Source organism: Ranitomeya imitator, chromosome 2 (genome assembly GCF_032444005.1).
Source record: "Ranitomeya imitator isolate aRanImi1 chromosome 2, aRanImi1.pri, whole genome shotgun sequence".
Classification (NCBI taxonomy): Eukaryota; Metazoa; Chordata; class Amphibia; order Anura; family Dendrobatidae; genus Ranitomeya; species Ranitomeya imitator.
In genome coordinates, this window is record NC_091283.1 from 124534429 (window position 1) to 124554367 (window position 19939).

At 43.9% G+C, this 19939-nt stretch overlaps 1 protein-coding gene across 1 annotated transcript in view; it reads left to right on the forward strand.

Moving 5' to 3' along the window:
- The window catches only part of ZC4H2 (zinc finger C4H2-type containing), a 73779-nt gene extending 54440 nt beyond the window's left edge, over window positions 1–19339 (forward strand). The window contains exon 5 of the mRNA XM_069747201.1: window positions 15951–19339. Coding sequence (XP_069603302.1) covers window positions 15951–16064 — 114 coding nt within the window. The 3' untranslated portion in view covers window positions 16065–19339. The remainder of the gene's footprint in view (window positions 1–15950) is intronic.
- Window positions 19340–19939: the final 600 nt, after the last annotated feature.

Consider the following 19939-nt stretch of genomic DNA (forward strand, 5'->3'; position numbering starts at 1 on the left):
TCTCCTCATGTATATAGTATATACCTGTAGGTCATCTGCTCCTGTTTATAGTATATACCTGTGTGTCATCTCCTCCTGTATATAGTATATACCTGTAGGTCATCTGCTCCTGTATATAGTATATACCTGTGTGTCATCTCCTCCTGTATATAGTATATACCTGTAGGTCATCTACTCCTGTATATAGTATATACCTGTATGTCATCTCCTCCTGTATATAGTATATATCTGTGTGCCATCTCTCCTGTATATAGTATATACCTGTGTGTAATCTCCTCCTGTATTAGACCGCATTCACACGTTATTTGGTCAGTATTTTTACCTCAGTATTTGTAAGCTAAATTGGCAGCCTGATAAATCCCCAGCCAACAGGAAGCCCTCCCCCTGGCAGTATATATTAGCTCACCCATACACATAATAGACAGGTCATGTGTCTGACAGCTGCCGTATTTCCTATATGGTACATTTGTTGCTCTTGTAGTTTGTCTGCATATTAATCAGATTTTTATTTTTGAAGGATAATACCAGACTTGTGTGTGTTTTAGGGCGAGTTTCGTTTGTCAAGTTGTGTGTGTTGAGTTGCGTGTGGCGACATGCGTGTAGCAACTTTTTGTGTGTCGAGTTGCATGTGACAGGTTAGTGTAGCAAGTTGTGTGCAGCAAGTTTTGCGCATGGCGAGTTTTGCGCGTGGTGAGTTTTATGTGTAGTACCTTTTGAGTATGTGCAAGTTTTGTGTGAGGCAACTTTTGCATGTGTTGCAACTTTTGTGCATGTGGCAATTTTTCCGCGTGTGCAAGTTTTGCGTGTGGCGAGTTTTCCATGAGGTGAGTTTTGCACTTGTGGCGAGTTTTGCGTGAGCCTAGTTTTTGCATGTGGCAAGTTTTGCGCGTGGCGAGTTTTGAGCGGCGACTTTTGTGTTTCTTTTTTTTTTTTCAGTAAATATATTTATTGAAATTTTAAACAGGAAAAACAATAAAACGAATCATTACAATGTCCAGAGCTATACATTACGCCTCTGAGAACACCGCACAAGTGTAGTTGAACAAGGACTCTGGCACATAAAGGGTACATGCTGCTCATCTTGAGAATCACCTTGGGACATGGATACAGGATACAGAACCTGTAAGAAAAGCAATTGTAGAGAGAGGAGAAAAAGAAAGAAAGAGAAGGAGAGAGAAAAAAAAGGGGGGGGGGAATGGGGAAGAAGGGGGGATTAAGGGAGACCCAGCAATGTATACGCCCACGTATTGAGAATTATGAGTATGTACTGTTAAGTCCTTCTCAGTCCCTGGCTTACTAGAGGTAGGGATCCTGAGTAAATGACACGCAAACAAGGTATTGTGTGATCATATACAGGGGAAGCCCAGGAGCACATCTCTCTCTCTGGGCTTTGCCCTTCCTTTATATAGAAAAGAATTATTCTTTTACAGACATGCGCACAAGCGCTCATATTTCACTATCTCTTACATAAACAATCTATACCAGTCTTTATCAGTAGAAAGTTACATCATCTGGAAGGTGAATGAAAGGCTGCTATTGAAAGAAGGAATGCACACATGATTACTTCCATAAAAGGAAATGTCAAGTCAGCAGAAATGTATCTTGTTGTAAGCGAGATTTCTCAGGAAGAAGACAAGATGGATTCCTTTAGTTCAGTCTGATCTCCACAATTCCCCCCTTTGACATTTTCTTTTATTTATTTTATTACCACAGGGCCAAAGACAAAGCCTTTATTTGGTATTACACATGTACATGCTTGTATTCAATAAGAGAATCAAATCTAGTATTAATTCTTCCGTTTAACTCTCGCAACCTTTTCTTTGTTTTGCAATAAGTACAGATATTACAAAGGGATAGCAAAATAAGCGCAATAATCAGTATTAGCAAAGGATAACATAAGAGAAGAAGGAAAAAAACTTTATACTCTTGCATCTATTACACAAAGTTTATCTGTGCATACTGAGATACTCTTGAGCACAATCTGGAATAGTACGTATATGACTACAATAATCATAACTATATGTATTATGCTCTGCATAATCCCAGCAACCCACCCACCGATTCCTCTGAACCAGTTGGCTGGGTTAAGAAAAGAAAAGGTATCTGACCACCAGCTATCCTTATTCTGGTCATTGTCTTTGTCATACTGATCTCTGAGTCGTTGTACGTCCTTTAATTTAAATGTCATACTCATAGTACTATTCGGGTCTATATAATGACAGCAGGTGGGTCCGATGATTTGACACATACCCCCTTGTGAGGCAGTTAGGTAATCCAATACCAGGGTATGTTGGTTAGTGACTATTATAAGCTGATTCTGTACAGCTATACTAGTGTTTAGTATATCCAATATATCCCAGATCTGATCATCTAGATAATCCGTGGCTCTAACTAATTTATCCCACATCTGTGTTAACATAGGATAAATAAAAATGGTACTAGCAATTTTGTTAGGAATTCCCATTTGTACTATATGTGGCCTCCCCGAGGGACGTGGTGAGTTATCTGCAGCTCTTTTATACAGTGTGTGCTTGGGCACGGCTTGCATATTCACTTGTTTATTTGAAATTATGAATGTAGCCGGGGTTAGGCGTCCTAATGTACAAGTACCCTTTATACCTACGGGAAGCCATTTATATGCTCCTTCTCCGCATATCCAAAATGTACCTTCAGGCAGATCCCATAGAGCTGAGTGCTGCAATACCAATCTGTGAGCCAAGTCCACAAATCTAGATACATTCTGAAGCATACACCAAGAGGGTTTTTGTCCCAAGGGGCTACAGTACCCGGCTGCGGGATTCCCACATACAGGCATTCCTTTGATATACTCATCGGATTTATTACAAACCAGGTTCCCCAGCTTACTTGTACAACTGTTTGCATCACCTTGGGGGAACAATTTAGAATGTTTCCATTTTCTATTATGTATGTATCTTTCCAATACTACAGGTTTGAAAGCATCAGAGGGGGGGACGGTTGTACTGAAACTAAGCTGTAGATTTTCTGTGGGGACCTGTCCTAAATTAGTTAATCCAGTCTTATTTCTAGGTACCCATTTTCCTCCCCTAAATGCTAAATATTGTAGATGTGTGTTACTCCCTGAGAGATTACCCTGCCACCAAGGAAATTCTACCCATCCCACAATTGGTATGGCGATTGTAGTATTCCACAGCCTAGCATTACCAATTTGGTTGTTGGCCAGGTTGTCTGAACAATTAGGCCAAGCGAATATTTCTTCTGCTAATACGGGAACTGCTAGAAAAGGTATACTTGTGGCTGATACCGGCGAATGGGTACAGATCCAACAATCTGTCAGGGTTTGTGTATTGTTTAACAAGTCATGCACTAATTTTCTATGATGTTGTACGAATCTATTGTTCAAAGGGGCTAGAGAATTCAGTCTATCCCACGCCTCCGTTGAGGTTATCATTATTAACATCAATATCATGAGTTTATACTGCTTTTCTTGCAATGGCTTGCATGTATCCATGATGCCTTTCCTTCAAGCTTGACTGATGTAGGTGTTGTCAACAGGACTTGGAAGGGTCCGTCAAACCTTGGTTCTAGAGCCTTTCTGGTGTGTCTTTTTACATAGACTTGATCACCTGGTTCCAACTTGTGACTTCCTTCTGTGTTGTCAGGATCTGGAAGGGAAGCAAAAACTTGTGCATGCACCTTAGTTAATTGTTTCTGAAGATTTTGCACATAAGAAGTCAATGACTCAATATTTAACACAAGTTGCTGTGGAAAATAACATCCTAAATTGGCAGTCCTGCCAAACAAAATTTCATATGGAGACAGTTTAGTCTTACCCCTTGGGGTATTGCGTATTGAGTAAAGGGCCAGTGGAAGGCATTCTGTCCAAGGCTTTCCTGTTTCAGCCATGGCTTTCTGTATTTTTAATTTTAAAGTTCCATTCATGCGTTCCACCTTACCAGAACTTTGAGGATGGTACAGAGTGTGTAACTGACTTTCAACACCCAACATTTTCAGTACATTTTGAAATATTTCTCCAGTGAAATGAGTACCCCTATCTGACTCGATCACTTCAGGGAGACCGTAACGGGGTATCAGTTCGGCAACTAGCTTTACAGCAGTGTTTTTAGCTGAAGCCTTCCGAACTGGATAGGCCTCTGGCCACCCCGAGAACATGTCCACACATACCAACACATACTCATACCCATTACTTTTTGGCAGCTGGATAAAGTCTATTTGTAATCGCTGAAACGGGTAGAGAGGTCGGACGTGGTGCTTCATAGGGGTCTTTGTTGTCTGTCCGGGATTATGTGCCAGGCATATAGCGCATGCAGCACAATAGTCTCTTGCATAGTTGCCAAAACCTGGAGCCAACCAGACTTGCTTTGCCAGTAGTGTCATTGCATTTGCAGACACATGAGTAGGGTGGTGCAGTCCACCAACTACAATCGGATACCAGGCTCTAGGTAGACATATTAGTCCATCTTTCTTCCAAATTCCCGCTTGTTCTTCTGCCCCTTCCTTTTTCCACCTGTCCCTCTCCTCTTCTCCTGCATCTTCCTGTGCTTGTCTCAGTCTATCTTCAGTATTTTCTGTGGGGTTTACAGTATGAACCTGTTGTAAGGGTTTGACAGCTGCTGCTTTGGCTGCTTTATCAGCCCTATCATTTCCCCTAGATTCCCTAGTGTCGAGTCTCACATGTGCAGCTACCTTGATTACTGCTACTTCTTTTGTTTCTTGTGCAGCCTCTAAGATCTGTTTGATCAGAGAAGCATGTTTTACAGGTTGTCCTGACGCTGTCATGTAACCTCTAGCTCTCCAGATTACTCCAAAATCAAACACAATACCATGTGCATACCTAGAATCAGTGTATATATTAGCTGTCTGGTTCTCAGCTATTTTAAGAGCTTCAATCAATGCTGTTAGTTCTGCTTCTTGTGCAGACTGTTTCGGTGGAAGTGGTTCTGCTTTGAGAGTTTCAGATTCTGACACAACTGCATACCCTGTATGGAAGTTACCTGTGTCATCTGCAAACCTACTACCATCTATAAACAGCTCTAAATCTGGATTTTGAAGTGATGTTTCGGATACATTGGGTAAGCCTACCGTTTCTTGTAAAATGAGCTCTGTACAATCATGTGTGTCTGTAGGGAAAAAATTTGCGTGTGGATCAGTGTCCTTATTCCCCCCTTCAGACTCGAGAGGTAGCAGTGTAGCTATATTGAGAGTCTGAAGCCTAGCAAATGTGATAGTAGAGGGGAGCAACAAAGAACACTGTAGCCGCAAATGTCTGGCCATGGAAATGTGTTTTGGTTGGACCTGGTTTAATATCCCATAAACATCATGTGTAGTTTGAACTGTGAGTGGATACTCTAGAACAATTTCTGATGCTTTGTCCAACAATAGTGAGACAGCAACAACTACACGTACACAGGTTGGCGCTGCTCTAGCTACGGGATCTAACCTTGCTGAAAGATATGCAATTGGTCTTTGTTTCCCTGCATGCTTCTGGGTAAGAACTCCTGTAGCATGGGAATCAACTTCTGCAGCCATAAGCTGAAATGGTTTGGTGTAGTCTGGTAGCCCTAACGCTGGAGCTGAAACAAGGGCATCTTTTAATTGTTGGAACGAAATCTGACCTTCTTTTGTCAACAAATAAGGTTCACTTTTTACACAGTCATACAGTGGTTGCATTAGTTGACTGGCATGTATAATCCATTGTCTACAATGAGACACTATTCCTAAAAATGCTCGTAGCTGTTTATGATTTCTAGGCTCATTCATCTGTCTTATTGCTTCAGTTCTTTGTGGTGTAAGATGCTTTTTACCTTGAGAAATGCAATGACCTAGAAAGACCACTTTGGTCTGACAAACTTGTAGCTTTTGTCTATTCACTTTACACCCTTCTTTTTCTAAAAAACATAGTAAACTCACAGTGGACCTTTCTGCAGTTTCTAGATCTGGGCAGCAAAGTAGTAGGTCATCCACATACTGCAAAATTACTACCTGTGGTTCGGGTTCAAACCTCTGAAGGACTGTTTGTAGGGCATTTGAATAAAGAGTAGGGGAGTGTATCATTCCCTGTGGAAGGCGTGTCCACGCCAACTGTTTGCCCTTAAATGTAAATGCAAACAAATGCCAACTATCTTGGTGTAAAGGAACCGAGAAAAATGCATTTGAAAGATCTATTACAGTAAATACTTGAGAACTGGCTGGTATCTGTGATAGTAACGTATGAGGATTGGGTACAACTGGGGTGATTGGATCTAGAACTTTGTTTATTTCTCTTAAATCATGTACCATACGATATTTGGGCATAGAACTCTTATCAAGAGTTCTCTTTTTGACTGGATACAGAGGAGTGTTAGCAGGTGATTGTATCTCTACCAAAACTCCTTTCTCTTTATATCCCTCTATCTGTTTTGTAATCGCTAGTTCCTGCTGGGCACTCACAGGGTATTGTCTGAGCTGTGGGAGAACAGTTCCTGGTTGCACAGATAGTTTTACAGGAGAGATATGCAATAGTCCCACATCGGTGTCACCCTGTGCCCACAGTGTTTCTGGGACCATTGAGAGGTCTAGATCTGTGGTGTACTCTTTTTCTTCAGCATAATCCTCAAAAGCCTGAATTCTAACATATTGTTCTAATGTTTCTGCATCATCAGGGATAGTCAGTATAACTGTGCCATCTTCCCTAAAATTGATGTTAGCTTCTAATTTCTTTAGGACATCAGTTCCTAACAAACATGTTGGGGCACCTCTGGCATACAAAAATCTGGATGCAAAACATTTAGGTCCTAATGAGACCTCTAGGGGCACAGTATATGGCAGTGTTCGAATTACCCCATCATAACCCTCAGCAAAAGTTGTTTGTTCTGAAATATCTTCCGGATTCGGAAGAAAATCTTGATTCAAAATTGAGGAAGTTGCACCTGTATCTATCAAAAATGGAATCTCTCTCCCCCCCACATTCACCTGTATCATAGGTCTTCTAGCTGGTAGGGAAGTTTGTAACACATCGAGTCAATCTGAATCTGGTATGGGACCATCTATGATGGTAGATTTCTGCTGGTTGTCCGTTTGGGGAGGGTTATTTCTGGGAACAAATTTGCCTGACTTTATATCTGCCAACTTCTTCCTGCACTCTCTTTGGAAATGACCTGGCTTTTTACAGTAGTGGCAAGGAAAGTTGTGTCTCACTCTTCCTCCTGTATTAGCTTGTGCTATTCTAACAGGCTTACGATTCTCTCTCATATCCATGACTATTCCTAAACATCGTTGTTTCACAATATTTGGTTGTTCAATTGTTCTCCAATCTGGAGTAGAGGATTTAAATTTTTCTCTGATTTTCGGATCTAGCCCCTCTATTAATTGTTTTGTAAAAAGTCTCCTTACTGAAGCATCAGTCAAATCCAATCCTTCATCCCTAAAGCTATTTTCTAATTCTTGACTATATTCTTCAATACTTTGCCCAAATTTCTGCATAATCACACCCGTAGATCCCCTTTCCCTCTGTTTTTCTCTCATGAAAATTATTAATGCCTCTGTGAACTGGGTACCTGATGCTTCTGTCTGTAAGGCACCCCCTTCTGCCACTGGTCTATTGGGCTGTAGGTGTGTCAATAATTCCTGAAAAAGTCCGGGGGACATTTTCATTCTACATAATTCTTCCCCGTCCGCCCAGACCCCAGCATGAGTCTGCATGATTTGTTGTATGTATTGTGCAAATCGGATGGGATATTGAGTGGGATCAGGCGCATTATGCAGGAGGGACATACCTTCAGCAGGGGACCAAGGAAAATACTGTCGGGTCTGGTGATATCTAGTTCCCATTACCCCGTCAGCACCAGGTTCCCTAAAGGGTCTTGGTACTACCCTAACAGGGGCAAGTACAGCGCCATGTCTAGGTGTACCACAGACTAGGCAATCATTTCTCCAATCTGGATTTTGTTGTCCACAGTGTGAACATACCCATCCTCCTACCCCACCAAGATTGGGATACAAGGCTGGAAATTGTTATCCTCCTTCTGCTCCTCCAGATGGTACAAATGATTGGGCTTTTGGATCTAGGTAAGGTGGTGGGATTATGTCACAACTTTTTCCCTTCCCCATAATCCATTTGGAAGTGTCTGGATCATACTTCCAATTCTCCTCTTTAGCTGTTTTTGAGACCTCTATCATACAGTGTATGATTTCTTCCCACCCATTGTCTTTGATAATTCCACCTCGTTCTTTACTCAGTTTTTCCCATTCTGTACTGAACATAAGTGCTTCTGAAATTCCCAATTTTTCTCTTACCCTTCTAATCTGACTTCTGACTGTCTTCCCACATCTTTCCTGTATGATATCTGCTGCTTCCACTTGTCCTAAGACGGTTTTTGTCTGTTTATTTCCCATTTTTCTTTTTTATTTTTTTTTCAATATTAGCTATTTCTACCCCAGGTGACGTTTGGACAATCACTTATCCTAGGTGATGTCTCGTTGCCTTCTCTCCTAGGGAGCTAAAATATTGAAGGGCTGATCTGCTCCATTCTTTCTAATGTGCAGAATGTACTTAAGTGCTATTATGCACGCAAACAGACCCAGCAACACCATACAGATCACAAAACTTTCTGTGTCAGTTAGCATACTTGTCCCAGGCTCATGGACCCGCGTCCTGGGCTCATTCTATCAAACCTTATCCAGAAATGAAGGAGGTTAAGCACTTAAATGAGAGTCAAGCATGGGCGGAGGTCTCCCCGAAAGGACGCAACCACATGACCCAGTTAGGCTGACTTCCGTGTATAAGGCTTATACCCCAACTATTTCGGCTTATTTTTCTACGCACTTTTGCTCTTCTTTCACAACATACCACAACCTTCACACTGTTCACACACTGCCAGGGACAGGACTCATAAATCTATACAATATAGTAACCCGAGTTTTATAGGTATCTACTCACTACTAGACTAACCCAGCGTGACACGGCTCATAGAGATCTTTCGGATAATACAAGGCAGATAAAAGAGAACTAATAATGTCTCTTACCTGGCCAGGTTTTTCAGTTCATTTGCCGTCCATTATCCCAGATCTCCATTGTCCGTATCTGCAGGTGAATCTCGAGCAAATACTCTCATCTCGGGTCCCTGTTCGGTGCGCCAAAGAAATGTTAAGTCCTTCTCAGTCCCTGGCTTACTAGAGGTAGGGATCCTGAGTAAATGACACGCAAACAAGGTATTGTGTGATCATATACAGGGGAAGCCCAGGAGCACATCTCTCTCTCTGGGCTTTGCCCTTCCTTTATATAGAAAAGAATTATTCTTTTACAGACATGCGCACAAGCGCTCATATTTCACTATCTCTTACATAAGCAATCTATACCAGTCTTTATCAGTAGAAAGTTACATCATCTGGAAGGTGAATGAAAGGCTGCTATTGAAAGAAGGAATGCACACATGATTACTTCCATAAAAGGAAATGTCAAGTCAGCAGAAATGTATCTTGTTGTAAGCGAGATTTCTCAGGAAGAAGACAAGATGGATTCCTTTAGTTCAGTCTGATCTCCACAGTACGCAGCCAAGTCAGGAACCCTGTGCTTTCCTTGAAGGATTGCCAGAGGAACCAGGTGCGTCCCTGGACATATGCAGCATCACCATCACCCGCCACCAGCGACTCTAGACGATGTAATCTATCCATTTCAGCTATCCATTCCTCCGTCGAGGGGACCTCAGTGGACCTCCAATGTCTGGGAATAACTGCCCTAGCAGCTATGAGGCAGAATCTCAGGATCCCCTTTTTAACGGAAGCTATCGAACTGGGTATCAGGGACAGTAGGGTCATTTGGGGGGAGCGCTCGTGGCGGACCCCAGTCATCAAATGAAAGGCATCGAAGACTGAGTTCCAGAAGGGTTGCAGGGGACCACAGGACCACCAAACATGAAGCATAGAGCCCGTGGCGGAGACACATCTCCAGCAGGCGTCCCAGATCTCCGGGTTAATCCTGTGGAGAAGGACGGGACACCTATACCAGCGTGTCAGTAATTTATAATTCCTCTCCTGCGCCTGACTGGACATCGTCATCTTATGTGCAAGAGTGAAGATTTTTAGACTATCCGCCTCAGAAAAGGTGATCCCCAGGTCCCTCTCCCAAGCCTCCATAAATCCAAGCGTAGTAGGGGGAAGTGAATTCAAGACCAGGCCATAGAGCACCGAAACCACGTGGGAGGGACCCTCGGTAGGGAGCATCAGGGACTCAAATGGTGTCAGCGCCCCCATCGGCACACTGGAAAGAAAGCTCCGCAATTGCAGAAACTCCAGCCAGGACAGCGGTGTCGTAAGATCAGAACCTCGTAACCTCCGCATGCCGGAGAGCCCCGCAAGCTTATCCTTCACCTGACCCAGTCCCACCCCGTCAAGTCGTGACCAACACAGATACGTAGATCTATTCATTGCTGGGGGAAAGGCCGGATTGTCAAAAAGGGGACTCAGTCTGCTCAATCGGGAGGTCAGGCGTAATTTCACATAGGATCTATCCCAGAACCTCAAAACAATCTGTGTGAGTGGAGCAAAACTCGACACAGGTGGGCGTCCGGTCCCCCCCAGCCAAGGCAGCCAGTACAAAGAAGAGAGCGATAAGTTTCTCCAGGAGCACCCACTGTTTATGAGCATCACCGAACCTCCAGTCAACAATCCTAGAGAGCAAGACTGCCTGATAATAACGTTTAAAATCAGGAAGGCCTACCCCCCTTTAGTCTTGGGTCTCACTAACACTGAGAATCGAGTCCGCGGCTTCTTAGTTCCCCAAATAAAGCTATTGATAGCTGATTGCAGGCGCCTGAAAAAGCAATCCGGAACCTGCACTGGAGCAGTCTGAAAAAGATAGAGGAATCGGGGTAAAATATCCATTTTGACCACTCCCACCCGTCCGAACCAAGATAGCTGAGGTCTGCCATACCGTTTAAGGTCCGAGATAGTTTTCTGCAGGAGCGGGACGTAGTTCAGAGCATATGTTGCGCTAATGTCAGCAGGTATTAAGACTCCTAAATATTTTAAGGCATCGGTCTTCCACTTAAAAGAGAAGGACGCCTGAAGCTGAGAGACTAGATCATCAGGCAGGGAGATATTGAGCGCCTCCGTCTTGGAGTAGTTGACTTTAAAGTTTGAAACCTCCCCGAACCTACGGAACTCTCGGAGGAGTACAGGAAAAGCCACGGTCGGGTTGGTAATGTACAGCAATAAATCATCCGCATACAGGGATATCTTAAACTCATGTTGGCCAATCCGCAGACCCTCAATATCAGGAGTCTTCCGTAATGCCACTGCCAGATGCTCCATCGCAAGGATATAAAGTAAGGGGGAAAGGGGGCAACCCTGACGGGTCCCGTTTCTTATGTCAATGGGTGGGGAAAGGGTACCGTTCACTCTAAGACGGGCCGTAGGCCTATGATACAGAGCAAAAATCCTCTCCAACATGTTAGGTCCCACTCCCAGTTGCTTCAGGGAGGCACGTAGAAAGGTCCAGCCTAGGCGATCAAACGCCTTCTCAGCGTCAATAGATAATAAACATGCTGGTACCTTTCCTGTGCGCATGTACGAGGTCAGAAGCAACGTCTTCACCGTGTTATCCTTGGCCTCCCTGTGCGGCACAAAGCCCACCTGATCACTATGGATGGACCCAGGGAGAATAGGGTTCAATCTACCAGCTAACACTTTCGCGAACACCTTCACATCCACATTTAATGAGGGATATGGGCCTATAGCTTGCACACAATAGGGGATCTTTTCCCGGTTTAGGAATCACGGTGATTGTGGCCATCAGCGTTTGGGGGGCAAAGGGGCAGCTGGCCGAGATGGAGTTAAACAGTTTGGTCATGAAGGGGACCAGGGAATTCGCATATAACTTATAGAAGGTGGCGGAGAATCCGTCAGGACCAGGGCTTTTACCATTAGCCAAAGATTTTATCGTGTCTAAAACCTCCTGTTCCGAGAGAGAACTCTCCAGGGCCTCAGACTCCTCCACCGACATAGGCGGGAGCTCAGTGTCCCGGATGTAGTCGTCCACCCGTGCTTGAAACTCGGAAGGGGACATATCAGACAGCAGGCCGCTTAAATTGTAGAGAGAGTCGTAATATGCTCTGAATGAGTCCACAATCTCCTCAGGAAAATGGACCAGTTCACCCGTAGCAGACCTCATGGTAGGGATATAAGTGGTGGGGGCACGGGGGTGCAAAAACCTCGCTAGAGCTCTCCCGGGTTTATCAGAGTACTTATACAGAAATTTATGAAAGCGGTCCCTCTGTCGTGCTAACGTCGTGTCCAACAAGGCACTCAACTCACAGCGTGCCCGGAGGAGATCAGCCAGCACCCCAGCATCTCTAGTCCGTTTATGATCCAACTCCAGAGTTTGGATACGAGTCAACAAACCCACAATGTTAGTCTCCCTCTCTCTCTTCAGTCGGGCCCCCTGTTGTATAAATACTCCCCATATTACTCCCTTCAGAGCCTCCCATTGGTGTGGGATGGCCGTGGGGTCATGCTTGTGAAAATCTAGAAAGTCTGAGATTGCTGTTCGCATTGACATGTTAGATCTCCAAGGAGACCAGGGTTTAACCCTGCTGTTCTGTTCGGTCTGGGGAGACCTATTTTGAACTTTGGTATTTTTTGGGGTGTTCAAGATGCGGTTCTGAAACTTGTGGTTGATTGACTTAAATGAGGATGGGTCGGTCGGCCACGGGTTTCAGAGCCGCATCTTGAATATTTTAAAGAATATTGAAGTTCAAAGTCGGTCATTTTTGACCAACAGAACAGCAGGGTTAAGGACCAGGTCCATTCTCTCGGAGAAAGGCTCGGCAGCCGAAGGGAGAGCAAAACTGGGGCATGGTCTGACCACAACATCGTGTCAATGTCAGACTTTGGGTCAAGAGACAGGAGCCCGTGGCTGATCAAAAAATAATCCAATCTACTATAGGAATTATGTACTGTGGAGAAGTAGGTATAATCTCGGGTAGTGGGGTGTAGTAACCTCCAAACATCCACCAACCTTGAGTCCGTCAGGGCCCGCCGCAGTCTCTCCAGCTGTGAGAGGGACACCGCTGACCTGCCCGAAGAGGAATCCACAGCGCCGTCCAACACCATATTGAAGTCCCCTCCCATAATCACATAGCCTTCCGCAAAGGCCGAGAGGTCCCGTAGGTACTTTCTGCACGCTCGGACCTGGTCTTGATTGGGGAGATAAATGTTAGCTATGGTGAACAGATCATGGGCAATTTTGAGCTTTAAAAACACATATCGACCATTAGAATCCGCTTTAGAGGCAACTACCTGAGCCTGTAAAGACTTGTGCAATGCAATGCTGACACCTTTAGACTTGGAGTCAGTTACTGCCATGGAACCACTGTGTGTAGTATTTATGGTTAAGCTTAGGGATTCTGTCTGCTCGGAAATGTGTCTCCTGCAGTAGAAGTATGTCAACCCGTTTCTTATGCATACCGTATAAAACCTTTGATCACTTTTCAGGGACATTAAACCCCCTGACATTAAGCGAGCAGAGTTGTAGAGACGCCATAGGAACTATCGGGCCTGCGGGTGGTACAATCGGGTCGGAAAGGAGTAGGAGGGGTGGAAAGTGGGGAAAAATAGAAACAGAGAAAGTAAAGCACCAAGGAAAGAGAGTAGTTCAGCCGGAAGACAGGGTTCCGACCAGAAAAAAAGAGAAAAACCAAGAAGCCACTAGGCCTCAAGGGTACAGGACAATATCAGAGAAAACTCTGAGAAGTAGTGTCAGAGACACACCCTAGTGGGGAGGTGATTGAGCAGAGAGCAACCAGCCGAGCCCCTGCAGCAAAAAAGAAAATAAAAAAAAAATCCAACTCTACCCAGTAGGCCCATGACCTTGGTAACATAAACATTGTTAATGAACATAACAGCGGATCATGGGCCAAGTACATTTGTCGAAATGAGCAGAGTCATAACAAGCCCCCGAAGGGGTATCATCAAAAGTCACACTTCAGGAGAAAGAGCAGCGTTAGCCAACATAAAATAACATTAACACATTAATGCGGTAGTGCAACAGTTGAGCACAGTACATGAGGAGTCAATTGACGTAGGTGGACATTCATAAATAGTGCAAAATGAACCATGTTAGGAACCCCGCTCAGGAGTCCCAGGTAGAATCAAATAGGAATGTCACCGCTACAAAACATGTGGCTCCAATCCATCCACAATTAACAGGCTAAAGCAAATTCACGATCAAGCCCCCCGTGGGAGCCTGGCAACATGGAGGGACAATGTAGGCGGCAAGAAAGCAAAAAGAGAAAAGGGGCAATAGTGATCATAAGGTCTGAATTAGGTGATCAAGTGTCATCAGCATGAGTAACGGAGGCAGGTCTACGGCGGGAGCCCCGTTTCCTCTTTCCCAGCGACCCGGTGGGGGGGCCTCCAGCACGGCGTGGGCCCCATAGGTCAGACGCAGTAAGGCGAGGCCAGTCTCCCAGTGTGACAATGGGTAACCCCAGTGCAGCGGTGAAGTTCTGCAGATCTGACGGGGATCTCAAAATTATCAATCCTTTATCACTGCGTACTTGTAATTGAAATGGGTAACCCCAACTGTAGGGGATCTTATTTTCCCGCAGCACTTCCAGGAGGGGGCACAGTGCCCTCCGTTTAGCCAGGGTGAAGCGTGAGAGGTCAGACAAGAGAAGGACATCAGACCCATTAAAGTCAATAGCATCGTGGTCCCTCGCCTTACGCATGATGTCATCCTTAGTTTGGAAGTAGTGAATCCTGCAGATGACGTCCCTCGGCTTAGATGTATCGGGGTTCTTTGGGCCTAGCGAGCGGTGGGCTCTGTCAATTTCAAAGTGTTCAGTGGGTGACCTCCCTAAGAGAGAGAATTGAAAATGCCATGGAGGGCCGAGGAGAGGTCACGTGGGGCTACGGACTCAGGGATCCCACGGAGCCTGATATTATTCCTCCGGTTCCTGTTCTCAGAGTCCTCCAGCATATCTAGGACCACATTGAAAGTCTCTGAGTGTAGGTCAAGAAGCTGCTGCTGACTCTGCAATTGTGAGGAAAGCGACTCCACTTTAGCTTCTAATGCAGAGACAGTGGTGGTAAGGTGGGACACGTCTTCCTTAAGGGACCCCACTTCACTCCTGCGCACTGCCTCCAGACGCTGTATATAGCCCTCCATGTCAGCCTTTGTAGGGAAGGCACTCAGCTGCGCTCTCAGCTCAGAGGCAGTTATATAGTCATCAGAGGCCAGGGACCTAACAGGAGCCTGTGTGTGGAGGCCATGAGATGCAGTGATGGTGGGCACAATGTCCTTTGGCACTAGGCTGGGAGAGGCCCCTCTCTCATGTCTCCCTGGTGGTAGTAGTGGGGGGCCCATTTCAGTTTCCTGAGCCTGATAAGGGTGCAGTAGACTTTTGTGTTTCGACTTTTATGTGGCGAGGTTGGTGTATGTGTGGTGAAATGTGTGCTGAGGGTGATATGTGTTCAAGCACATTTTGTGTGTGTGTTCATATCCCCGTGTGTGGTGAGTATCCCATGTCGGGGCCCCACCTTAGCAACTGTACGGTATATACTCTTTTGCGCCATCGCTCTCATTCTTTAAGTCCCCCTTGTTCACATCTGGCAGCTGTCAATTTGCCTCCAACACTTTTCCTTTCACTTTTCCCCATTATGTAGGTAGGGGCAAAATTGTTTGGTGAATTGGAAAGCGCGGGGTTAAAATTTCACCTCACAATATAGCCTATGATGCTCTTGGGGTCCAGACGTGTGACTGTGCAAAATTTTGTGGCTGTAGCTGCGGCAGTGCAGATGCCAATCCCGGACATACATACACACACACACATACACACACATTCAGCTTTATATATTAGATGTGCGGTGCCTGGAAGAAATCCTTCCTCCTCTCTCCATATTAATGTATATTTTTTGCACTTGTGGTACTATAGTAAAAATGAATGATCTAAATTTGTACTTTATCTCCCCAGGCCTGCTTGTCTTGCCACCAGCAGATCCATCGTAATGCACCCATTTGCCCACTATGCAAAGCAAAGAGCCGTTCTCGAAATCCAAAGAAGCCAAAACGGAAGCAAGATGAATAGAAGACTGTAGCCTGTCCCTGAATCCGAAAAGTCCCTCTCCCCTTACATACTTTCTAGTAACCATGTAGCATGCTCGCCCTGAAGCCTGTGAAACCTTGAACTGAACGTGTGGTGTTTTTTCTATTTAACGTGTTGTAAGCACAATGGGCCTGTTTTGTTACATGGAGCGGTTTTAGCATAAAACAGCTGCAAAACAAAGCCAAATGTTGTACCTGTTTTTGCTGTAACTCTGCTACAACCATACAATTCCAGTGAGTGTTGTAATTTTTTTTTATTTTTTTTTAGTTAAAAAGGAAAAGAAAATATTGACGTTTTTGGTGCTATTTTCACATCCTGCCCCTTTAGAACATAATTTGTATTGGAGGATGAGAGCAATGTGCAATTATATAAGAACAATAAGAACACTCTAAATGATTACTTTGAAACGCCTCAATTATATTCGTCGCACAAGCAAAGCGCTAAAATAAAAGGGAAGAAACAAATCTTAGTAAAAGTATTGTGTATATTTGTGCATAACGGACAAGATCATGGAAGCCTAAGGTTAAAGGGGTATCTCTAAGATCCTATCCCAATATGCAGTAGGTGTAAGAATAATTACGGTATATTAGCAAATGCCTCCAATTATAAACGTAGTATAGTTCTTCTGATTTGCTATGTCTTTTCCCTCATTTACAGGCATTGCAGGACCTTAGGTATCCATGGTTACGACCATTGATATAGTGACAGTTTGGTATCCATGGTTATGACCACTGGTATAGTGACAGGTATCCATTATTACAACCACTAGCAACTAGCTAAGGTACTGTCACTATGTCAGTGGTCGTAACCATGGATACCTAAGGTCCTGCAATGCCTGCACATGAGGAAAGGGACATGGCGAATCTGAAAAACTATACTACATTTCTAATTTGCTAATATTATTATTATACCTGCTACTTATTGGGATAAGATCTTGGAGATGGGTATACCCCTTTAAGTGTACATGATGCATTTTTGGTGAGTTCTGGACGCTGTGTATTTTCGCTGAGCAAAAAATGCCTCTTCTTATAGTTCCAGCAAAGTGGATTGGATTTATAGAAATCTTACGTCCTCTGTGTTTTTTATCTTTTACGCTAGATAAATTGAGCTGTGGTGGGTGTATGAAATGCGCAACATGACTATTTCTCTTGCAGGTATACGGGTTATGCGCAGATTTTCTCCATAGACTTTCACTATTGCGGGAAATCCGCAGGTCAATAGCGTATATACATTTTTTTAAAAAAAAAATTTTTTTAGTGCCTTTCCTCTGTGAAAGCGCACTAAAACACAGGTAATCTGTACATCACCGTATCAAAGTTTTGACAAAGTCAAATACCAATAAGTATCAAAAACAAAGAAGCTTTATTTAAAACATAACATACTAACAAGAAACAAAAAAAACACAGCATCAAAACCATAATAAAATCACATGCAAAAAAAAAAACGCATTAAAAAACACAAGTAACCTAAGTAACCGTATTTTTCGGCCTATACGACACATCAAATCATAAGACGAACCTAGGTTTTAGAGGAGGGAAATAGAAAAAAAAATTTAAGTAGAAAATGTGCTCATGAGAGGCTGCTGTTGTGGGACGGGGCGGGAATCTCCTGCTGACACTGTTATAGGGGGAAATATCCCTTAATTCGGTACTAATATCCCCATCCTGGTGTATATGCCCCCCAATCCTGATATATATGTCCCAATTCAGGTATACATGGTCCTCATGCTGATGCCGGCAGCTGCCCACCCCCATCCACAGCCGGACTATAAGGTACATCCTGACTATAAGACATGCTCCACTTTCCTCCAAAGTTTTTGAGGAAAAAAGTGGGTTTTATAGTCCAAAAAGTACAGAAATGCAGAAAATCTGCAACTTCTAAATTGCACCAATGTGGGAACAGAGCCTCAGGGACAGCTGTCAGTTAGCAGCTACAAGGCCAGGTGAGTGTGCAGCTCCGAAATATGAGGCGTCCACAGCATCGGCATAGCACGGAGCAGACTCCTGAGCTCGGCCAGCTCTGCAGCTGATATGCTGTGATTTTTATAGAAATTATTCAGATATGGCCGCAAAAAGCTAGTGACGGATTCCTTTTCGCAGACCCCAAATCAGAGCTTTGATTAGGTGCAGATACTCAACACTCACCGTTCCCACAGACCAGCTCACTGCCCGGCACCACTACAAACAACGTCCTGTACAGAATTAATCCTTCTCACAGCCATGTCTGATGTGTGAGTGTTTGGTGCAGTCTAAAAGACAAGTGGAGTGGACGGCCTAAGAAATACCAGACTTTAACATTACTCCTAGTGCCATCCTGCTAAAAATACAAGTGCCAAAAATGTCCGGTCATTGATTAGATAAGGGAAACAACGATTTCTATCCCCAGCTTGGATTCCCGCTCCATCCACAGTCTGGAACACTTTGCTGTAACCCTTGAAATGGGACCGTCCCTCCATTTCATAGCCGGCTCCTGCTAGGTTCCCTAGTCACGGTGTACCCTTCCGATCATTAGAGGACAAGGCCCCGTACAATTTCAGTTAAACATAAATTAGGATTTGGGATAATATAAAATATTGTCTGATATTTTCCTGTAATGTATTGTCTGTGTTTTTTTTTTTTTGCTTAGCGGAGAGGGCACACGCTTTTTTTTTTTTTTACACATGTCAAACTGAATTATGAATACACTTTGGGACATACAGGGGCAAGAACTGTCCCAAGTCACATACAGTCCAACAACAGTGTTTTTCCTTTCTTACATCAGAACTTTTCCTGACTAATCTTATCTTTTTCGATTTTTATTGTTTGTCTGACCTCTTGGTTCTGACCCGGTGACTTGACCATTCCTGTATTGTCCAGCAGCTACTCCAAGGACTCAACCCATGGGCCCTAAGTCCACATCCATGTACATGTATAGTGGTTAAGGGCGAAGGACAAGATACCAATGGGGCCTAGTCGGAGTAGCCAGCGCAAAGTCGATTATCTGGAGGGCTGAATAAAAACTGCAGGTGGCCACAGAACGAGCAACAGTATAGTGCTGCATGGAGGATAAGCACACTGTGTGCCTGTTGCTCCAGGGACTGTGTACCATCCTCCATACTCCTGTACTCGGCCCTGTTGTGGTGACAAGGGTTGTCCTTCCTCTACTTCTCTGGATGATATTTCAGTTAATTAGACATCCTCCAGGTGACCGGAACTCCATGATTCTTATACTGTTGCAGATTAAATAGCTGTTTAATAAACAAATTGTCTGAAATTTAATTTTGGCCAACTCATTTATTCTTAAGGGAGATAAGCCGCCCTCAGAGGTGTCCGGCAATGGCCTTCTTCTCTCTGGTCACTGAGAACACCTGCATGCTTGTGTAATAAGGGGATGTGAAGGATAACTGATCAGGCAAGCATTGTAAAGTGTATTAGCAGATTTCGAAAAACCATACTAATTGCCCAAATGTCAATGAACTGAGCTGGGGCCTGGTAGTCATTTTGTTTTGCTTGCCATGTATATACAGGTGCTTCTCACAAAATTAGAATATCATCACAAAGTTAATTTATTTCAGTTCTTCAATACAAAAAGTGAAACTCATATAGCGTCATTACAAACAGAGTGATCTATTTCAAGTTTTTATTTCTTTTAATGTTGATGATTATGGCTTACAACCAATGAAAACTCAAAAGTCATTATCTCAGTAAATTAGAATAACAAACACACCTGCTATAACTTCCTAAGCATTTAAAAAAAGGTCCATTAGTCTGTTTCAGTAGCTCCACAATCATGGGGAAGACTGTTATGAAAGGTAATTCAGTACCACAATGGACATAGAGGTCAGCGCACATACAGTGACCTGGCAATAACCCAAAAAA